We start from the raw sequence: 23,697 nt of genomic DNA on the forward strand, positions 1-23,697 counted from the left end.
TGACATTCAGCAGTAACATTTGTATTTGGTTCAATTCCAGCACAAGCTGGACATACTTTGGACATTGTTGTCCTTCCTTTAAAATGACTGTTCACAAGTACTCACCAGTTGTGGGACTGGTTGTAGACTCAGTTGTAGTCGTGGGGACAGTTGTAGTCTCAGTTGGCACGCAGCAAACTCTAATTCTGTAGTCACTACAAAAGTGGCCAAAAGGATTTCCAGAGAACGTGCAGATCAAACCTATGTCTTTATTGCAGGTCACAATATCTGGCGATGCACTTAGTGGCCAGTCAGGATGGTTGGCAAATTGGCACTGAATATTAGTAATTTCATCGGAAGAAGATGGGCAAAATGTAGGGCCATATGTTTTCAACAATTCATAATCATGTGGAGATGATGCTGATGGTGTATTTTCATTATGCCAATGAGACCATACACCCAAACAGTCTGGCACTGTAATGGAAAAGAAAGAAAACATGAGAAAAAAATTGTATAGAACTATACAAAGTGGAAAATATAAACATAAATATTAAAAAACAAGATTTGAGAAACATGGTTGTGCATCAAAATGAATCTTCCAAATTACAGTTTAAAAGAAAATGGGAACAATAAAACGGGAATAATTACATTATGTTTGGGGAACTGTTGATTGATGTGAAATGAGATACAACCTCAAGTATCAGATAGGGAAACAGTAATTGCCAGTGCAGAACAAAACAATGGGGATAAAGCATAAAGCACAAATGTGAGGTCACTTATCAGGCAGCTGACTGCAGCTGTGCACTAACTATAGCATGATTTTAACAGCCAGATATTCTTTCCACTTTGATGGGTTGGTCTCAGCGTGTTATTGAAGAACATTATTGGAGTAGTTGCGCTGCCTCACCATATCACCTTTAAACATGCTACGTACTGTATATGTTGAAAAGATACACCATATATGCAGAAGAGATTAGTTGGTGGGCAAGAGGGAAATGGCAAAAAGGTAGCTGCTCAAGGATAATGAATGATGAAGGAACAAGTTTGCTGTCAATTCGTAAAACAGAATCAAGTGTTGAAGCAGGAAAGAGATTTTAATGAAAAGAAGACCACTCTCAATAAGCTGTGGAAGGTTGTGCCTCACCTTTGCCTGAAAGCTTGAGAGATCCAAGTTCAATCCTAATATAAGGTGCTGTTTGTATGGAGCTTATATTGGCTACCTGTACTTCCTTGGGTTCCACCTGTCACCCAGAGACATACTGGTAAATTAATTGGCTATTGTAAATTATCCCTTTGTATCGGCCAATACCAAAAGAATCAAAGGAGAGTGGATGTGTGAGAGAGAATATGTTGTAGAGTTAGAGGAAAATAATCCGGGGACATGACATTGTACTGTTGGAAGTTGAAAAGGACCCAATGGGCCAAACAGCCTCCTCCCATGCCCTCATAATGAATTTACCTAGCACATTATTATAAAGAAGTGAGTTCAAATTCCCACATGTTGATAAAAGTAGCTGTCATTGTGAGCGACCGACCATTTTACTTATGAAAGTCAAAATGGAGAAAAGGGAACACGGTTCCCAAAACAATATACCAAAAAGGTAGAGAAGATCGGGGAGTACCCCCCGCCACGGGTACCGTGTAATCCCGTGCTACCTGCTCCATGGTTTGATATTCGGTGACTAAACCATCTCCCTCACCTAATTTTCCAGGTGAGGAGGGGGCAGTGAACCCCCTGCAGGACCAAAAACAAGACCTTTCAAAGGGCAGATGAGCTCCTAACGAGCCAACGGCCATCCACACTTCAGTAAAAGTTGCAATCACTGTCATATATAGGATTGTAAGGCCCGTGCACGTTGATGTTTTTAATGATGATGATGATGATAGAGAAGAAAACAAATGGATTTTCATTGTGATGAAGTTGCAAAATAAATATCTCTTGAAAAAGCCAACACTTACCTGTTGTGGAAGGAATGCTGGTTGATGTCACAGTTGATGTTTCTTCTGGAAAATAACAAATAAATTCAAATCACAAAGTCAACTCAATTCTTATACTGCTCAAGCAGATTTCAGACATAAGAAAAATGAAAGCAGAAATGACTGGAAGTACTGGGTAGGTCAAGCAGCATCTGTTAAGAATTAACAATTGAGACTGATTATATTTTACAAGTACTGGAAAATTTAGAATGAAACATAATTTACGGTGCAGAGAAATAGGGGAGAACGTGATCGGCTGGAGAGATTGAGTGACCCAAATGGTGACTGAAAGATGGAAGGAAAGGAGAAGAAATAACAAGGGGTATATCTGGAAAATGTGTTACCGCAAAGAAACATAAAATCTAAAAAATAATCAGGAAAGGCAGTGAGTATATAAGAAAAAGGGAGGGAAGGGAAGGTCCACAGCAGAGTGGAAACCAAAACAGATTTACTGTGGTATATATAAATCATGAGAATTAAAGTGTCTTTCATTTAAATGTTCCCTACATTTCCACTTTGTATCTCCAACACAGTTCCAATAAAATTCAGTGCTCAGTGTAAGTTACAGTGCCTCATCTTCCAACTACACATCTGGCTTTAGGACTCAAGTATAAATTTAACTGTTTCAGATAATCAGCTGGATTTGTATATCACATTTGGTATTTAATCTCTCTCCAATATGGTGTCTCAGATTTCAGTTTTATGATTACATTTACAAAACCCCTGGTTATGAAGTCTCATCAAAACTTTCTCTTGCAACTTAAAACCTTAAATATTTACTTTTTTTAAAAATGTGTTAATAAAGGTAAATGATCTGAAAAGATATCTTTGGTGCTTGATACAGAAATAATCCTGAATGTTAACAAAGGAAATATCTTTGATCTGTTCTGTATCATATCACCAACCATGAGTGAACCCTCAAGTTTCTGGAAAAGGATAGAACTCTACTGCGCTGAAATTGAAACGATTGTGGCAAGCCAATAAAGTTCAAGCTTACTGTGCTTGAAAGGATAGTTGCGTTAAAATATCCATTAATTAATATTGAATGAAGGCATCACCCACCAGTTATGTGACTGGTGGTAAACTCAGTTATGGGTGACTCTGTTATTGTTTCTTAAGTAAGTAAAAGCATTCATGACCATTCAACTTGATGAATGGCACAACTGAGGCAGTAGAAAATTAACCCAAGAAATGATTGTTTAAAATAATTTCAGCAAATGGCTTCAAAATTATTACCATACTCCATTCAGCAATAAAATTTGCTGGGTGATTTATCTGCATCACAAGTAAACTCTACTTTAAAAAGATCATCATTTTGTGAGCAAAAGTGTTAACTGCATTTAACATACTGTTTATCACTTGGAACTTTCAAGTGTAATGCTGAGAAATGATTGAGAAATTTGAAAACAATTTAGACGTGGAAAAAGTATTTTCTTCTCTGCAGAACCATCACGAGATGAGATGCAGCAGCAACAAAATAGTATAGTCCTGCACGATTTATTCTCAGTTTTCATTCACTCGCATGACCTCAATGCATTTCAGTATGGTGTACCCCCTTATTTATGGCAATCACCAAAAAACCTACCATTGCACTTTTATTATGAATTACACCTTAATTACCCATGAGAGATGCTTTACTCAGTCTCACACAAGCTGGCTGATCATCATGGTAGCCATCATTTAAAGAAGTGGATTCTAATAATTGTCTGCAGAAATAAATTTCATGACCCTTCATTCAATATTTAGACCAATACTTGTTATTGGAAATTGTAGTGCATAGGTCCAATTATTAGACTTTTACTGAAGACGAGAGGAAGTTTTAATTGAACAACCAAACCCAACAGCCAGTAAGTACATACTGACAGGCGATCAATCACTTGTTATGGATGAAGTGAAATTGAAGAAAGGAGGGGAAAGGAGTGCAACTGAAAATGATGTTTATGAGCTCAGCTGTGATATAAAAACCCATGGGTTTACATTGAGAGTAGTTATCACTCACCAGTTGTGGGACTGGTGGTAGATTCTCTTGTTGGTGTCGCTGTTGTTGTAGTTTTTTCTGTAAACACATACATACATGTCCTTTACATTCAACTTGAAGAATTACACATTTGAGAGCGGTGTAACAAAATGAACATATATTGCACAAAGTAAAAGAAGTTGTGCAATAATATTTCAACATAATCACTGCAAATATACAATCCATACTACATTCAGCAATAATATTTGTATGTGTTTCAACTCCAGCACATACTTTGGGCATTACTGTCGTTCCTTTGCATTGTATTAAAGCACCATTCTAGTTTGTATCTCAATACTTTGAAATTCGAGAACATCCCATGAACTGCTGAGGCAAAATTGTGTTGCACATGGCAAGAGTGATCAACATTGTCACAACCTGCGAGTGGTACTGTATTTGAGCATATCCGTGTTAAAATGCTTGATAAAAGACATTACTCACCAGTTGTGGGGCTGGTGGTAGACTCGGTTGTGGTTGGCTCTGTTGTTGTTGTTGTTTTTTCTGCAAATAAAACCATTACATGCAACTTGAAGAATGATTCAACTGAGGGCAAGCGGTAGTTGAAATTGAATGACTGAACGTAACGGCTGGTAATAACCTACTGACAGAGGTGATCACTCACCTGTTGTGTAGGTAGTGGTGGTGCTTGGTGTCACCGTGGGAGTTGTTTCTTCTGGAAAATAATAAAGGCATTACATTTGTTTAACAAGGAACTGCAGGTGCTGGAAAATAGAAGGTAGACAAAAATGCTGGAGAAACTCAGCGGGTGCAGCAGCATCCATGGAGCGAAGGAAATAGGCAACGTTTTGGGCTGAAACAAGTCTGAAGAAGGGTTTCGGCTTGAAACGTTGCCTATTTCCTTCGCTCCATAAATGCTGTTGCCCCCGCTGAGTTTCTCTAGCATTTATGTCTACCAAGGCATTACATTTGTTTTGAATTAAAATAATATGTATATGTATAGGGATGCTTGGGTAAACAAAAATTTGCAAATTAAAATATCACCATCCACCAGTTGTGGAAGTGGTTGTGGACCCAGTTGTGCTGGTTGTTGTAGATGTTTCTTCAAAAGAGAAACAAATTAATGGACAATTAAATCATCCATGTTGAATTGTAGATTTTGAATGACCAACAAATGCAGACGATAATTTTGACTATTTCAAAAGAGATTGTGTAACTCCTTTAATTACTTCCTATCTTGCAAAGGACTTGCAAGAAATTGTACTAAAATATGGTCACAGCTGAAATGTAGGGAACACCATAAACTACTTATTCATACCTTCATCCTATAAACTATAGAGCTTAAAAATATTTCCTGAGAAATGTTGTTATAATTATCGTTATTATTCATGGTAGTGGAGAGATTTTCCTGTTCTTTCCTATTGGCCAGAAGATAAACCTCATTTACGACAGCACCCTCACAAACCCAGCTCAAAATCTCAAGCAGAATAGCACAGTGTTGTCAGTGCTGCTCTATCCCTATCCTGCATCAGAGGACCATCAAGACTGAACCCACAGACTCTAAAATGGAATTATGAAATTGCGGAACATGATGCAAAGATGGGAACATGAGTGTATGATCTCAGCTGTGATTAAAAAAAAGCCATGAGGGTACGTTGAGAGAAGTTATCACTTACCAGTTGTAGGACTGGTGGTAGATTCTGTGGTGGTCGTGGGTGTTGTTGTTGTTGTTGTTGTTGTTGTTGTTGTTGTTGTTGTTTCTTCTATAAACAAATGCATACATGTCCTTTATATTCAACTTGAAGAAAGGCACATTTGAGAGAGTAGTAACAAAATCAGCATATATTGCGTAAATTAAAAGATGTTGTGGAATAACTTCAACAAAAGTCATTGCAAATTTATAAACATCGCAACATTCAGCAGCAACATTTGTATTTGGTTCAATTCCAGCACAAGCTGGGCATACTTTGGACATTATTGTCCTTCTTTTAAAATGACTGTTAACAAGTACTGGAGAAGGTATCACTCACCAGTCGTGGGACTGGTGGTAGACTCAGTTGTAGTCGTGGGGACAGTTGTAGTCTCAGTTGGCTCGCAGCAAACTCTAATTCTGTAGTCACTACAAAATTGGCCAAAAGCATTTCCAGAGAACGTGCAGATCAATCCTATGTCTTTAATGCAGGTCACAGGATCTGGCGATGCACTTAGTGGCCAATCAGGATGGTCAGCAAATTGGCACTGAATATTAGTAATTTCATAGGAAGTAGATGGGCACAATTTAATGCCATATGGTTTCAACAATTCATAATCATCTGGAGATGACGCTGATGGTGTATGGTTATTAGACCAAGGAGACCATACACCCAAACAGTCTGGCACTGTAATGTAAAGAAAGAAAACATAAGGCAAACTTGTATAAAACAATACAGAGTGGAAAATATAAACATAAATATAAAAAACAAGCTTTGAGAAACATGGTTGTGCATTAAAATGAATCTTCCAAATTACAGTTTAAATGGGAATGGGACCAGTAAAATGGGAGTAATAACAATATGTTTGGGGAACTGTTGATTAATCTAAACTAAGATACACCCTTAAGTATCAGATAAGGAAACAGTAATTGCCAGTGCAGAACAGAACAATGTGGATATAAGGTGCTGTTTGTAATGAGCTTATATTGGCTACCTGTACTTCCTTGGGTTCCTCCTGTCACCCAGAGGCATGCTGGTAGATTAATTGGCTATTGTAAATTATCCCTTTGTATAGGCCAATACCAAAAGAATCAAAGGAGAGTGGATGTGAGAGAGAATATGTTGTAGAGTTACAGGGAAATAAGCAGGGGACATGACATTGTACTGTTGGAAGTTGAAAAGGACCCAATGGGTCAAACAGCCTCCTCGCATGCCCTCATAATGAAGTTACCTAGCACATTATTATAAAGAAGTGAGTTCAAATTCCCGCATGATGATAAAAGTAGCTGCCATTGTGAGCGACTGACCATTTTACTTATGAAAGTAAAAATGGGGAACAGGGAACAGGGTCTAATATACCAAAACGTAAGAGAAGATAGGGGGGAGTCCCACCCGCCACGGGTGCCGTGTAATCCCGTGCTACCTGCTCCATGGTTGGATAGCCGGCGACTAAACCGTCTCCCCCACCTGATTTGCCAGATGAGGAGGAGGCTGTGAACCCCCTGAAGGACCAAAAACAAGACCTGTCAAAGGACAGATGAGCTCCTAGCGGGCCAACGGCCATCCACACTTCAGTAGAAGTTGCGATCACTGTCGTACATAGGATTGTAAGGCCCGTGCACGTTGATGATTTCAACGATGATGATGATGATAGAGAAGAAAACAAATGGATTTTCATTGTAATAAGTTGAGGTTGCAAAATAAATATATCTTGAAAAAGCCAACACTTACCTGTTGTGGAAGGAATGCTGGTTGATGTCACAGTTGATGTTTCTTCTGGAAAATAACAAACAAACTCAAATCACAAAGTCAACTCAATTCTCATACCGCTCAAGCAGATTTCAGATATAAGAAAAATTAATGTAGAAATGACTAGAAGTACTTAGTAGGTCAAGCAGCATCTATTAAGAATTAACATTTGAGACTGATTATATTTTACAAGTACTGGAAAATTTAGAATGATCCCTTCATTCAATATATAGACCAATGCTTGTTATTGGAAATTGTAGTGGATAGGTCAAATAATTAGACTTTTACTGAAGACGAGTGGAAGTTTTAATTGAACAGCCAAACCCAACAGCCAGTAAGTACATACTGACAGAGGCGATCACTCACTTGTTATGGATGAAGTGAAATTGAAGAAAGGAGGGGAAAGGAGTGCAACTGAAAATGATGTTTATGAGCTCAGCTGTGATATAAAAACCCATGGGTTTACATTGAGAGTAGTTATCACTCACCAGTTGTGGGACTGGTGGTAGATTCTGTTGTTGTTGTTGTTGTCTCTGTTGTTGTAGTTTTTTCTGTAAACACATACATACATGTCCTTTACATTCAACTTGAAGAATTACACATTTGAGAGCGGTGTAACAAAATGAACATATATTGCACAAATTAAAAGAAGTTGTGCAATAATATTTCAACATAATCACTGCAAATATACAATCCATACTACATTCAGCAATAATATTTGTATGTGTTTCAACTCCAGCACATACTTTGGGCATTACTGTCGTTCCTTTGCATTGTATTAAAGCACCATTCTAGTTTGTATCTCAAGACTTTGAAATTCGAGAACATCCCATGAGCTGCTGAGGTAAAATTGTGTTGCACATGGCAAGAGTGATCAACATTGTCACAACCTGCGAGTGGTACTGTATTTGAGCATATTTGTGTTAAAATGATTGATAAAAGGCATTACTCACCAGTTGTGGGGCTGGTGGTAGACTCGGTTGTGGTTGGCTCTGTTGTAGTTGTTGTTTTTTCTGCAAATAAAACCATTACATGCAACTTGAACAATGATTCAACTGAGGGCAAGCGGAAGTTGAAATTGAATGACTGAACGTAACGGCTGGTAATAACCTACTGACAGAGGTGATCACTCACCTGTTGTGTAGGTGGTGGTGGTGCTTGGTGTCACCGTGGGAGTTGTTTCTTCTGGAAAATAATAAAGGCATTACATTTGTTTAACAAGGAACTGCAGGTGCTGGAAAATGGAAGGTAGACAAAAATGCTGGAGAAACTCAGCGGTGTGCAGCAGCATCTATGGAGCGAAGGAAATAGGCAACTTTTCGGGCTGAAACGGGTCTGAAGAAGGGTTTCGGCGTGAAATGCTAATTTCCTTCACTCCATAGATGCTGTTGCCCCCGCTGAGTTTCTTCAGCATTTATGTCTACCAAGTCATTTGTTTTGAATTAAAATAATATGTATATGTATAGGGAAGCTTGTGTAAAAAAAATTACAAATTAAAATATCACCACCCACCAGTTATAGAAGTGGTTGTGGACCCAGTTGTGCTGGTTGTTGTAGATATTTCTTCGAAAGAGAAACAAATTCATGGACAATTAAATCATCCATGTTGAATCGTAGATTTTGAATGACCAACAAATGCAGACGGTAATTTTGACTATTTCAAAAGAGATTGTGTAAAGTGGAGATAAACTCCTTTAATTACTTCCTATCTTGCAAAGGCCTAGCAAGAAATTGTACTAAAATATGGTCACAGCTGAAATGTTGGGAAAACACCATAAACTACTTATTCATACCTTCATCCTATAAACTATAGAGCTTAAAAATATTTCCTGAGAAATGTTGTTGTAATTATCGTTATTATTCATGGTAGTGGAGAGATTTTCCTGTTCTTTACTATTGGCCAGAAGATAAACCTCATTCACGACAGCACCCTCACAAACCCAGCTCAAAATCTCAAGCAGAATAGCACAGTATTGTCAGTGCTGCTCTATCCCTATCCTGCATCAGAGGACCATCAAGACTGAACCCACAGACTCTAAAATGGAATTATGAAATTGCAGAACTTGAAGCAAGGATGGGAACATGAGTGTATGATCTCAGCTGTGATAAAAAAAAAAGCCATGAGGGTACGTTGAGAGAAGTTATCACTTACCAGTTGTAGGACTGGTGGTAGATTCAGTGGTGGTCGTGGGTGTTGTTGTTGTTGTTGTTGTTGTTACTTCTATAAACAAATGCATACATGTCCTTTATATTCAACTTGAAGAAAGGCACATTTGAGAGAGTAGTAACAAAATCAGCATATATTGCGTAAATTAAAAGATGTTGTGGAATAACTTCAACAAAGGTCATTGCAAATTTATAATCATCGCAACATTCAGCAGCAACATTTGTATTTGGTTCAATTCCAGCACAAGCTGGGCATACTTTGGACATTATTGTCCTTCTTTTAAAATGACTGTTAACAAGTACTGGAGAAGGTATCACTCACCAGTCGTGGGACTGGTGGTAGACTCAGTTGTAGTCGTGGGGACAGTTGTAGTCTCAGTTGGCTCGCAGCAAACTCTAATTCTGTAGTCACTACAAAATTGGCCAAAAGCATTTCCAGAGAACGTGCAGATCAATCCTATGTCTTTAATGCAGGTCACAGGATCTGGCGATGCACTTAGTGGCCAATCAGGATGGTCAGCAAATTGGCACTGAATATTAGTAATTTCATAGGAAGTAGATGGGCACAATTTAGTGCCATATGGTTTCAACAATTCATAATCATCTGGAGATGACGCTGATGGTGTATGGTTATTAGACCAAGGAGACCATACACCCAAACAGAGTGTCACTGTAATGTAAAGAAAGAAAACATAAGGCAAACTTGTATAAAACAATACAGAGTGGAAAATATAAACATAAATATAAAAAACAAGCTTTGAGAAACATGGTTGTGCATTAAAATGAATCTTCCAAATTACAGTTTAAATGGGAATGGGACCAGTAAAATGGGAGTAATAACAATATGTTTGGGGAACTGTTGATTGATCTAAACTAAGATACAACCTTAAGTATCAGATAAGGAAACAGTAATTGCCAGTGCAGAACAGAACAATGTGGAAAAAGCATACAGCACAAACGTGAGATGTCACTTATCAGGCAGCTGACTGCAGCTGTGCACTAACTATTGCATGATTTTAACTGCCGGATATTCTTTCCACTTTGATGGGTTGGTCTCGGCGTGCTATTGAAGAACATTATTGGAATAGTTGCGCTGCCTCACCATATTACCTTTAAACATGCTACGTATTGTATATGGTGAAAAGATATACCATATATGCAGGAGAGATTAATTGGTGGGCAAGAGGGAAATGGCAAAAAGGTAGCTGCTCCAGGATAAATAAGATAAAGGAACACGTTTGCTGTCAATTCATAAAACAGAATCAAGAGTTAAAGCAGGAAAGAGATTATAATGAAAAGAAGACCACTGCTGTGAAAGGCTGTGCCTCGCCTTTGCCTGAAAGCTTGAGAGATCCAAGTTCAATCCTGATATAAGGTGCTGTTTGTATGGAACTTATATTGGCTACCTGTACTTCCTTGGGTTCCTCTTGTCACCCAGAGACATGCTGGTAGATTAATTGGCTATTGTAAATTATCCCTTTGTATAGGCCAATACCAAAAGAATCAAAGGAGAGTGGATGTGAGAGAGAATATGTTGTAGAGTTACAGGGAAATAAGCAGGGGACATGACATTGTACTGTTGGAAGTTGAAAAGGACCCAATGGGTCAAACAGCCTCCTCGCATGCCCTCATAATGAAGTTACCTAGCACATTATTATAAAGAAGTGAGTTCAAATTCCCGCATGATGATAAAAGTAGCTGCCATTGTGAGCGACTGACCATTTTACTTATGAAAGTAAAAATGGGGAACAGGGAACAGGGTCTAATATACCAAAACGTAAGAGAAGATAGGGGGGAGTCCCACCCGCCACGGGTGCCGTGTAATCCCATGCTACCTGCTCCATGGTTGGATAGCCGGCGACTAAACCGTCTCCCCCACCTGATTTGCCAGATGAGGAGGAGGCTGTGAACCCCCTGAAGGACCAAAAACAAGACCTGTCAAAGGACAGATGAGCTCCTAGCGGGCCAACGGCCATCCACACTTCAGTAGAAGTTGCGATCACTGTCGTACATAGGATTGTAAGGCCCGTGCACGTTGATGATTTCAACGATGATGATGATGATAGAGAAGAAAACAAATGGATTTTCATTGTAATAAGTTGAGGTTGCAAAATAAATATATCTTGAAAAAGCCAACACTTACCTGTTGTGGAAGGAATGCTGGTTGATGTCACAGTTGATGTTTCTTCTGGAAAATAACAAACAAACTCAAATCACAAAGTCAACTCAATTCTCATACCGCTCAAGCAGATTTCAGATATAAGAAAAATTAATGTAGAAATGACTAGAAGTACTTAGTAGGTCAAGCAGCATCTATTAAGAATTAACATTTGAGACTGATTATATTTTACAAGTACTGGAAAATTTAGAATGATCCCTTCATTCAATATATAGACCAATGCTTGTTATTGGAAATTGTAGTGGATAGGTCAAATAATTAGACTTTTACTGAAGACGAGTGGAAGTTTTAATTGAACAGCCAAACCCAACAGCCAGTAAGTACATACTGACAGAGGCGATCACTCACTTGTTATGGATGAAGTGAAATTGAAGAAAGGAGGGGAAAGGAGTGCAACTGAAAATGATGTTTATGAGCTCAGCTGTGATATAAAAACCCATGGGTTTACATTGAGAGTAGTTATCACTCACCAGTTGTGGGACTGGTGGTAGATTCTGTTGTTGTTGTTGTTGTCGCTGTTGTTGTAGTTTTTTCTGTAAACACATACATACATGTCCTTTACATTCAACTTGAAGAATTACACATTTGAGAGCGGTGTAACAAAATGAACATATATTGCACAAATTAAAAGAAGTTGTGCAATAATATTTCAACATAATCACTGCAAATATACAATCCATACTACATTCAGCAATAATATTTGTATGTGTTTCAACTCCAGCACATACTTTGGGCATTACTGTCGTTCCTTTGCATTGTATTAAAGCACCATTCTAGTTTGTATCTCAAGACTTTGAAATTCGAGAACATCCCATGAGCTGCTGAGGTAAAATTGTGTTGCACATGGCAAGAGTGATCAACATTGTCACAACCTGCGAGTGGTACTGTATTTGAACATATTTGTGTTAAAATGATTGATAAAAGGCATTACTCACCAGTTGTGGGGCTGGTGGTAGACTCGGTTGTGGTTGGCTCTGTTGTAGTTGTTGTTTTTTCTGCAAATAAAACCATTACATGCAACTTGAACAATGATTCAACTGAGGGCAAGCGGAAGTTGAAATTGAATGACTGAACGTAACGGCTGGTAATAACCTACTGACAGAGGTGATCACTCACCTGTTGTGTAGGTGGTGGTGGTGCTTGGTGTCACCGTGGGAGTTGTTTCTTCTGGAAAATAATAAAGGCATTACATTTGTTTAAGAAGGAACTGCAGGTGCTGGAAAATTGAAGGTAGACAAAAATGCTGGAGAAACTCAGCGGTGTGCAGCAGCATCTATGGAGCGAAGGAAATAGGCAACTTTTCGGGCTGAAACGGGTCTGAAGAAGGGTTTCGGCGTGAAATGCTAATTTCCTTCACTCCATAGATGCTGTTGCCCCCGCTGAGTTTCTTCAGCATTTATGTCTACCAAGTCATTTGTTTTGAATTAAAATAATATGTATATGTATAGGGAAGCTTGTGTAAAAAAAATTACAAATTAAAATATCACCACCCACCAGTTATAGAAGTGGTTGTGGACCCAGTTGTGCTGGTTGTTGTAGATATTTCTTCGAAAGAGAAACAAATTCATGGACAATTAAATCATCCATGTTGAATCGTAGATTTTGAATGACCAACAAATGCAGACGGTAATTTTGACTATTTCAAAAGAGATTGTGTAAAGTGGAGATAAACTCCTTTAATTACTTCCTATCTTGCAAAGGCCTAGCAAGAAATTGTACTAAAATATGGTCACAGCTGAAATGTTGGGAAAACACCATAAACTACTTATTCATACCTTCATCCTATAAACTATAGAGCTTAAAAATATTTCCTGAGAAATGTTGTTGTAATTATCGTTATTATTCATGGTAGTGGAGAGATTTTCCTGTTCTTTACTATTGGCCAGAAGATAAACCTCATTCACGACAGCACCCTCACAAACCCAGCTCAAAATCTCAAGCAGAATAGCACAGTATTGTCAGTGCTGCTCTATCCCTATCCTGCATCAGAGGACCATCAAGACTGAACCCACAGACTCTAAAATGGAATTATGAAATTGCAGAACTTGAAGCAAGGATGGGAACATGAGTGTATGATCTCAGCTGTGATAAAAAAAAAAGCCATGAGGGTACGTTGAGAGAAGTTATCACTTACCAGTTGTAGGACTGGTGGTAGATTCAGTGGTGGTCGTGGGTGTTGTTGTTGTTGTTGTTGTTGTTGTTACTTCTATAAACAAATGCATACATGTCCTTTATATTCAACTTGAAGAAAGGCACATTTGAGAGAGTAGTAACAAAATCAGCATATATTGCGTAAATTAAAAGATGTTGTGGAATAACTTCAACAAAGGTCATTGCAAATTTATAATCATCGCAACATTCAGCAGCAACATTTGTATTTGGTTCAATTCCAGCACAAGCTGGGCATACTTTGGACATTATTGTCCTTCTTTTAAAATGACTGTTAACAAGTACTGGAGAAGGTATCACTCACCAGTCGTGGGACTGGTGGTAGACTCAGTTGTAGTCGTGGGGACAGTTGTAGTCTCAGTTGGCTCGCAGCAAACTCTAATTCTGTAGTCACTACAAAATTGGCCAAAAGCATTTCCAGAGAACGTGCAGATCAATCCTATGTCTTTAATGCAGGTCACAGGATCTGGCGATGCACTTAGTGGCCAATCAGGATGGTCAGCAAATTGGCACTGAATATTAGTAATTTCATAGGAAGTAGATGGGCACAATTTAGTGCCATATGGTTTCAACAATTCATAATCATCTGGAGATGACGCTGATGGTGTATGGTTATTAGACCAAGGAGACCATACACCCAAACAGAGTGTCACTGTAATGTAAAGAAAGAAAACATAAGGCAAACTTGTATAAAACAATACAGAGTGGAAAATATAAACATAAATATAAAAAACAAGCTTTGAGAAACATGGTTGTGCATTAAAATGAATCTTCCAAATTACAGTTTAAATGGGAATGGGACCAGTAAAATGGGAGTAATAACAATATGTTTGGGGAACTGTTGATTGATCTAAACTAAGATACAACCTTAAGTATCAGATAAGGAAACAGTAATTGCCAGTGCAGAACAGAACAATGTGGAAAAAGCATACAGCACAAACGTGAGATGTCACTTATCAGGCAGCTGACTGCAGCTGTGCACTAACTATTGCATGATTTTAACTGCCGGATATTCTTTCCACTTTGATGGGTTGGTCTCGGCGTGCTATTGAAGGACATTATTGGAATAGTTGCGCTGCCTCACCATATTACCTTTAAACATGCTACGTATTGTATATGGTGAAAAGATATACCATATATGCAGGAGAGATTAATTGGTGGGCAAGAGGGAAATGGCAAAAAGGTAGCTGCTCCAGGATAAATAAGATAAAGGAACACGTTTGCTGTCAATTCATAAAACAGAATCAAGAGTTAAAGCAGGAAAGAGATTATAATGAAAAGAAGACCACTGCTGTGAAAGGCTGTGCCTCGCCTTTGCCTGAAAGCTTGAGAGATCCAAGTTCAATCCTGATATAAGGTGCTGTTTGTATGGAACTTATATTGGCTACCTGTACTTCCTTGGGTTCCTCTTGTCACCCAGAGACATGCTGGTAGATTAATTGGCTATTGTAAATTATCCCTTTGTATAGGCCAATACCAAAAGAATCAAAGGAGAGTGGATGTGAGAGAGAATATGTTGTAGAGTTACAGGGAAATAAGCAGGGGACATGACATTGTACTGTTGGAAGTTGAAAAGGACCCAATGGGTCAAACAGCCTCCTCGCATGCCCTCATAATGAAGTTACCTAGCACATTATTATAAAGAAGTGAGTTCAAATTCCCGCATGATGATAAAAGTAGCTGCCATTGTGAGCGACTGACCATTTTACTTATGAAAGTAAAAATGGGGAACAGGGAACAGGGTCTAATATACCAAAACGTAAGAGAAGATAGGGGGGAGTCCCACCCGCCACGGGTGCCGTGTAATCCCGTGCTACCTGCTCCATGGTTGGATAGCCGGCGACTAAACCGTCTCCCCCACCTGATTTGCCAGATGAGGAGGAGGCTGTGAACCCCCTGAAGGACCAAAAACAAGACCTGTCAAAGGACAGATGAGCTCCTAGCGGGCCAACGGCCATCCACACTTCAGTAGAAGTTGCGATCACTGTCGTACATAGGATTGTAAGGCCCGTGCACGTTGATGATTTCAACGATGATGATGATGATAGAGAAGAAAACAAATGGATTTTCATTGTAATAAGTTGAGGTTGCAAAATAAATATATCTTGAAAAAGCCAACACTTACCTGTTGTGGAAGGAATGCTGGTTGATGTCACAGTTGATGTTTCTTCTGGAAAATAACAAACAAACTCAAATCACAAAGTCAACTCAATTCTCATACCGCTCAAGCAGATTTCAGATATAAGAAAAATTAATGTAGAAATGACTAGAAGTACTTAGTAGGTCAAGCAGCATCTATTAAGAATTAACATTTGAGACTGATTATATTTTACAAGTACTGGAAAATTTAGAATGATCCCTTCATTCAATATATAGACCAATGCTTGTTATTGGAAATTGTAGTGGATAGGTCAAATAATTAGACTTTTACTGAAGACGAGTGGAAGTTTTAATTGAACAGCCAAACCCAACAGCCAGTAAGTACATACTGACAGAGGCGATCACTCACTTGTTATGGATGAAGTGAAATTGAAGAAAGGAGGGGAAAGGAGTGCAACTGAAAATGATGTTTATGAGCTCAGCTGTGATATAAAAACCCATGGGTTTACATTGAGAGTAGTTATCACTCACCAGTTGTGGGACTGGTGGTAGATTCTGTTGTTGTTGTTGTTGTCGCTGTTGTTGTAGTTTTTTCTGTAAACACATACATACATGTCCTTTACATTCAACTTGAAGAATTACACATTTGAGAGCGGTGTAACAAAATGAACATATATTGCACAAATTAAAAGAAGTTGTGCAATAATATTTCAACATAATCACTGCAAATATACAATCCATACTACATTCAGCAATAATATTTGTATGTGTTTCAACTCCAGCACATACTTTGGGCATTACTGTCGTTCCTTTGCATTGTATTAAAGCACCATTCTAGTTTGTATCTCAAGACTTTGAAATTCGAGAACATCCCATGAGCTGCTGAGGTAAAATTGTGTTGCACATGGCAAGAGTGATCAACATTGTCACAACCTGCGAGTGGTACTGTATTTGAGCATATTTGTGTTAAAATGATTGATAAAAGGCATTACTCACCAGTTGTGGGGCTGGTGGTAGACTCGGTTGTGGTTGGCTCTGTTGTAGTTGTTGTTTTTTCTGCAAATAAAACCATTACATGCAACTTGAACAATGATTCGACTGAGGGCAAGCGGAAGTTGAAATTGAATGACTGAACGTAACGGCTGGTAATAACCTACTGACAGAGGTGATCACTCACCTGTTGTGTAGGTGGTGGTGGTGCTTGGTGTCACCGTGGGAGTTGTTTCTTCTGGAAAATAATAAAGGCATTACATTTGTTTAACAAGGAACTGCAGGTGCTGGAAAATGGAAGGTAGACAAAAATGCTGGAGAAACTCAGCGGTGTGCAGCAGCATCTATGGAGCGAAGGAAATAGGCAACTTTTCGGGCTGAAACGGGTCTGAAGAAGGGTTTCGGCGTGAAATGCTAATTTCCTTCACTCCATAGATGCTGTTGCCCCCGCTGAGTTTCTTCAGCATTTATGTCTACCAAGTCATTTGTTTTGAATTAAAATAATATGTATATGTATAGGGAAGCTTGTGTAAAAAAAATTACAAATTAAAATATCACCACCCACCAGTTATAGAAGTGGTTGTGGACCCAGTTGTGCTGGTTGTTGTAGATATTTCTTCGAAAGAGAAACAAATTCATGGACAATTAAATCATCCATGTTGAATCGTAGATTTTGAATGACCAACAAATGCAGACGGTAATTTTGACTATTTCAAAAGAGATTGTGTAAAGTGGAGATAAACTCCTTTAATTACTTCCTATCTTGCAAAGGCCTAGCAAGAAATTGTACTAAAATATGGTCACAGCTGAAATGTTGGGAAACACCATAAACTACTTATTCATACCTTCATCCTATAAACTATAGAGCTTAAAAATATTTCCTGAGAAATGTTGTTGTAATTATCGTTATTATTCATGGTAGTGGAGAGATTTTCCTGTTCTTTACTATTGGCCAGAAGATAAACCTCATTCACGACAGCACCCTCACAAACCCAGCTCAAAATCTCAAGCAGAATAGCACAGTATTGTCAGTGCTGCTCTATCCCTATCCTGCATCAGAGGACCATCAAGACTGAACCCACAGACTCTAAAATGGAATTATGAAATTGCAGAACTTGAAGCAAGGATGGGAACATGAGTGTATGATCACAGCTGTGATTAAAAAAAAAGCCATGAGGGTACGTTGAGAGAAGTTATCACTTACCAGTTGTAGGACTGGTGGTAGATTCAGTGGTGGTCGTGGGTGTTGTTGTTGTTGTTGTTGTTGTTGTTTCTTCTATAAACAAATGCATACATGTCCTTTATATTCAACTTGAAGAAAGGCACATTTGAGAGAGTAGTAACAAATCAGCATATATTGCGTAAATTAAAAGATGTTGTGGAATAACTTCAACAAAGGTCATTGCAAATTTATAATCATCGCAACATTCAGCAGCAACATTTGTATTTGGTTCAATTCCAGCACAAGCTGGGCATACTTTGGACATTATTGTCCTTCTTTTAAAATGACTGTTAACAAGTACTGGAGAAGGTATCACTCACCAGTCGTGGGACTGGTGGTAGACTCAGTTGTAGTCGTGGGGACAGTTGTAGTCTCAGTTGGCTCGCAGCAAACTCTAATTCTGTAGTCACTACAAAATTGGCCAAAAGCATTTCCAGAGAACGTGCAGATCAATCCTATGTCTTTAATGCAGGTCACAGGATCTGGCGATGCACTTAGTGGCCAATCAGGATGGTCAGCAAATTGGCACTGAATATTAGTAATTTCATAGGAAGTAGATGGGCACAATTTAGTGCCATATGGTTTCAACAATTCATAATCATCTGGAGATGACGCTGATGGTGTATGGTTATTAGACCAAGGAGACCATACACCCAAACAGACTGTCACTGTAATGTAAAGAAAGAAAACATAAGGCAAACTTGTATAAAACAATACAGAGTGGAAAATATAAACATAAATATAAAAAACAAGCTTTGAGAAACATGGTTGTGCATTAAAATGAATCTTCCAAATTACAGTTTAAATGGGAATGGGACCAGTAAAATGGGAGTAATAACAATATGTTTGGGGAACTGTTGATTGATCTAAACTAAGATACAACCTTAAGTATCAGATAAGGAAACAGTAATTGCCAGTGCAGAACAGAACAATGTGGAAAAAGCATACAGCACAAACGTGAGATGTCACTTATCAGGCAGCTGACTGCAGCTGTGCACTAACTATTGCATGATTTTAACTGCCGGATATTCTTTCCACTTTGATGGGTTGGTCTCGGCGTGCTATTGAAGGACATTATTGGAGTAGTTGCGCTGCCTCACCATATTACCTTTAAACATGCTACGTATTGTATATGGTGAAAAGATATACCATATATGCAGGAGAGATTAATTGGTGGGCAGGAGGGAAATGGCAAAAAGGTAGCTGCTCCAGGATAAATAAGATAAAGGAACACGTTTGCTGTCAATTCATAAAACAGAATCAAGAGTTAAAGCAGGAAAGAGATTATAATGAAAAGAAGACCACTGCTGTGAAAGGCTGTGCCTCGCCTTTGCCTGAAAGCTTGAGAGATCCAAGTTCAATCCTGATATAAGGTGCTGTTTGTATGGACTTATATTGGCTACCTGTACTTCCTTGGGTTCCTCCTGTCACCCAGAGACATGCTGGTAGATTAATTGGCTATTGTAAATTATCCCTTTGTATAGGCCAATACCAAAAGAATCAAAGGAGAGTGGATGTGAGAGAGAATATGTTGTAGAGTTACAGGGAAATAAGCAGGGGACATGACATTGTACTGTTGGAAGTTGAAAAGGACCCAATGGGTCAAACAGCCTCCTCGCATGCCCTCATAATGAAGTTACCTAGCACATTATTATAAAGAAGTGAGTTCAAATTCCCGCATGATGATAAAAGTAGCTGCCATTGTGAGCGACTGACCATTTTACTTATGAAAGTAAAAATGGGGAACAGGGAACAGGGTCTAATATACCAAAACGTAAGAGAAGATAGGGGGGAGTCCCACCCGCCACGGGTGCCGTGTAATCCCGTGCTACCTGCTCCATGGTTGGATAGCCGGCGACTAAACCGTCTCCCCCACCTGATTTGCCAGATGAGGAGGAGGCTGTGAACCCCCTGAAGGACCAAAAACAAGACCTGTCAAAGGACAGATGAGCTCCTAGCGGGCCAACGGCCATCCACACTTCAGTAGAAGTTGCGATCACTGTCGTACATAGGATTGTAAGGCCCGTGCACGTTGATGATTTCAACGATGATGATGATGATAGAGAAGAAAACAAATGGATTTTCATTGTAATAAGTTGAGGTTGCAAAATAAATATATCTTGAAAAAGCCAACACTTACCTGTTGTGGAAGGAATGCTGGTTGATGTCACAGTTGATGTTTCTTCTGGAAAATAACAAACAAACTCAAATCACAAAGTCAACTCAATTCTCATACCGCTCAAGCAGATTTCAGATATAAGAAAAATGAATGTAGAAATGACTAGAAGTACTTAGTAGGTCAAGCAGCATCTATTAAGAATTAACATTTGAGACTGATTATATTTTACAAGTACTGGAAAATTTAGAATGATCCCTTCATTCAATATATAGACCAATGCTTGTTATTGGAAATTGTAGTGGATAGGTCAAATAATTAGACTTTTACTGAAGACGAGTGGAAGTTTTAATTGAACAACCAAACCCAACAGCCAGTAAGTACATACTGACAGAGGCGATCACTCACTTGTTATGGATGAAGTGAAATTGAAGAAAGGAGGGGAAAGGAGTGCAACTGAAAATGATGTTTATGAGCTCAGCTGTGATATAAAAACCCATGGGTTTACATTGAGAGTAGTTATCACTCACCAGTTGTTGGACTGGTGGTAGATTCTGTTGTTGTTGTTGTTGTCGCTGTTGTTGTAGTTTTTTCTGTAAACACATACATACATGTCCATTACATTCAACTTGAAGAATTACACATTTGAGAGCGGTGTAACAAAATGAACATATATTGCACAAATTAAAAGAAGTTGTGCAATAATATTTCAACATAATCACTGCAAATATACAATCCATACTACATTCAGCAATAATATTTGTATGTGTTTCAACTCCAGCACATACTTTGGGCATTACTGTCGTTCCTTTGCATTGTATTAAAGCACCATTCTAGTTTGTATCTCAATACTTTGAAATTCGAGAACATCCCATGAACTGCTGAGGCAAAATTGTGTTGCACATGGCAAGAGTGATCAACATTGTCACAACCTGCGAGTGGTACTGTATTTGAGCATATCCGTGTTAAAATGCTTGATAAAAGACATTACTCACCAGTTGTGGGGCTGGTGGTAGACTCGGTTGTGGTTGGCTCTGTTGTTGTTGTTGTTTTTTCTGCAAATAAAACCATTACATGCAACTTGAAGAATGATTCAACTGAGGGCAAGCGGTAGTTGAAATTGAATGACTGAACGTAATGGCTGGTAATAACCTACTGACAGAGGTGATCACTCACCTGTTGTGTAGGTAGTGGTGGTGCTTGGTGTCACCGTGGGAGTTGTTTCTTCTGGAAAATAATAAAGGCATTACATTTGTTTAACAAGGAATTGCAGGTGCTGGAAAATAGAAGGTAGACAAAAATGCTGGAGAAACTCAGCGGGTGCAGCAGCATCCATGGAGCGAAGGAAATAGGCAACGTTTTGGGCTGAAACAAGTCTGAAGAAGGGTTTCGGCTTGAAACGTTGCCTATTTCCTTCGCTCCATAAATGATGTTGCCCCCGCTGAGTTTCTCTAGCATTTATGTCTACCAAGGCATTACATTTGTTTTGAATTAAAATAATATGTATATGTATAGGGATGCTTGGGTAAACAAAAATTTGCAAATTAAAATATCACCATCCACCAGTTGTGGAAGTGGTTGTGGACCCAGTTGTGCTGGTTGTTGTAGATGTTTCTTCGAAAGAGAAACAAATTAATGGACAATTAAATCATCCATGTTGAATCGTAGATTTTGAATGACCAACAAATGCAGACAATAATTTTGACTATTTCAAAAGAGATTGTGTAAAGTGGAGATAAACTCCTTTAATTACTTCCTATCTTGCAAAGGACTTGCAAGAAATTGTACTAAAATATGGTCACAGCTGAAATGTAGGGAAACACCATAAACTACTTATTCATACCTTCATCCTATAAACTATAGAGCTTAAAAATATTTCCTGAGAAATGTTGTTGTAATTATCGTTATTATTCATGGTAGTGGAGAGATTTTCCTGTTCTTTCCTATTGGCCAGAAGATAAACCTCATTTACGACAGCACCCTCACAAACCCAGCTCAAAATCTCAAGCAGAATAGCACAGTATTGTCAGTGCTGCTCTATCCCTATCCTGCATCAGAGGACCATCAAGACTGAACCCACAGACTCTAAAATGGAATTATGAAATTGCGGAACTTGATGCAAAGATGGGAACATGAGTGTATGATCTCAGCTGTGATTTAAAAAAAGCCATGAGGGTACGTTGAGAGAAGTTATCACTTACCAGTTGTAGGACTGGTGGTAGATTCTGTGGTGGTCGTGGGTGTTGTTGTTGTTGTTGTTGTTGTTTCTTCTATAAACAAATGCATACATGTCCTTTATATTCAACTTGAAGAAAGGCACATTTGAGAGAGTAGTAACAATATCAGCATATATTGCGTAAATTAAAAGATGTTGTGGAATAACTTCAACAAAAGTCATTGCAAATTTATAAACATCGCAACATTCAGCAGCAACATTTGTATTTGGTTCAATTCCAGCACAAGCTGGGCATACTTTGGACATTATTGTCCTTCTTTTAAAATGACTGTTAACAAGTACTGGAGAAGGTATCACTCACCAGTCGTGGGACTGGTGGTAGACTCAGTTGTAGTCGTGGGGACAGTTGTAGTCTCAGTTGGCTCGCAGCAAACTCTAATTCTGTAGTCACTACAAAATTGGCCAAAAGCATTTCCAGAGAACGTGCAGATCAATCCTATGTCTTTAATGCAGGTCACAGGATCTGGCGATGCACTTAGTGGCCAATCAGGATGGTCAGCAAATTGGCACTGAATATTAGTAATTTCATAGGAAGTAGATGGGCACAATTTAGTGCCATATGGTTTCAACAATTCATAATCATCTGGAGATGACGCTGATGGTGTATGGTTATTAGACCAAGGAGACCATACACCCAAACAGACTGGCACTGTAATGTAAAGAAAGAAAACATAAGGCAAACTTGTATAAAACAATACAGAGTGGAAAATATAAACATAAATATAAAAAACAAGCTTTGAGAAACATGGTTGTGCATTAAAATGAATCTTCCAAATTACAGTTTAAATGGGAATGGGACCAGTAAAATGGGAGTAATAACAATATGTTTGGGGAACTGTTGATTGATCTAAACTAAGATACAACCTTAAGTATCAGATAAGGAAACAGTAATTGCCAGTGCAGAACAGAACAATGTGGAATAAGGTGCTGTTTGTAATGAGCTTATATTGGCTACCTGTACTTCCTTGGGTTCCTCCTGTCACCCAGAGGCATGCTGGTAGATTAATTGGCTATTGTAAATTATCCCTTTGTATAGGCCAATACCAAAAGAATCAAAGGAGAGTGGATGTGAGAGAGAATATGTTGTAGAGTTACAGGGAAATAAGCAGGGGACATGACATTGTACTGTTGGAAGTTGAAAAGGACCC

General features: G+C 38.6%; 1 protein-coding gene across 1 annotated transcript in view; it reads right to left on the reverse strand.

The window, feature by feature from the left end:
* The window catches only part of LOC116984970 (mucin-5AC-like), a 57,018-nt gene that overhangs the window by 31,733 nt on the left and 1,588 nt on the right, over window positions 1–23,697 (reverse strand). Inside the window, exons 4-31 of the mRNA XM_033039331.1 lie at window positions 22,851–23,198; window positions 22,515–22,583; window positions 21,877–21,927; window positions 21,490–21,540; window positions 21,309–21,368; window positions 20,338–20,382; window positions 18,518–18,865; window positions 18,180–18,251; window positions 17,163–17,213; window positions 16,982–17,041; window positions 16,517–16,579; window positions 16,011–16,055; window positions 12,833–12,883; window positions 12,652–12,711; window positions 12,187–12,249; window positions 11,681–11,725; window positions 8,506–8,556; window positions 8,325–8,384; window positions 7,860–7,922; window positions 7,354–7,398; window positions 5,962–6,309; window positions 5,608–5,694; window positions 4,983–5,033; window positions 4,596–4,646; window positions 4,415–4,474; window positions 3,956–4,012; window positions 1,939–1,983; window positions 106–453 (exon numbers count right to left, since the gene is read on the reverse strand). Coding sequence (XP_032895222.1) covers window positions 106–453; window positions 1,939–1,983; window positions 3,956–4,012; window positions 4,415–4,474; window positions 4,596–4,646; window positions 4,983–5,033; window positions 5,608–5,694; window positions 5,962–6,309; window positions 7,354–7,398; window positions 7,860–7,922; window positions 8,325–8,384; window positions 8,506–8,556; window positions 11,681–11,725; window positions 12,187–12,249; window positions 12,652–12,711; window positions 12,833–12,883; window positions 16,011–16,055; window positions 16,517–16,579; window positions 16,982–17,041; window positions 17,163–17,213; window positions 18,180–18,251; window positions 18,518–18,865; window positions 20,338–20,382; window positions 21,309–21,368; window positions 21,490–21,540; window positions 21,877–21,927; window positions 22,515–22,583; window positions 22,851–23,198 — 2,748 coding nt within the window. The remainder of the gene's footprint in view (window positions 1–105; window positions 454–1,938; window positions 1,984–3,955; window positions 4,013–4,414; window positions 4,475–4,595; window positions 4,647–4,982; window positions 5,034–5,607; window positions 5,695–5,961; window positions 6,310–7,353; window positions 7,399–7,859; window positions 7,923–8,324; window positions 8,385–8,505; window positions 8,557–11,680; window positions 11,726–12,186; window positions 12,250–12,651; window positions 12,712–12,832; window positions 12,884–16,010; window positions 16,056–16,516; window positions 16,580–16,981; window positions 17,042–17,162; window positions 17,214–18,179; window positions 18,252–18,517; window positions 18,866–20,337; window positions 20,383–21,308; window positions 21,369–21,489; window positions 21,541–21,876; window positions 21,928–22,514; window positions 22,584–22,850; window positions 23,199–23,697) is intronic.

This window comes from Amblyraja radiata, chromosome 21 (assembly GCF_010909765.2).
Source record: "Amblyraja radiata isolate CabotCenter1 chromosome 21, sAmbRad1.1.pri, whole genome shotgun sequence".
Lineage (NCBI taxonomy): Eukaryota > Metazoa > Chordata > Chondrichthyes > Rajiformes > Rajidae > Amblyraja > Amblyraja radiata.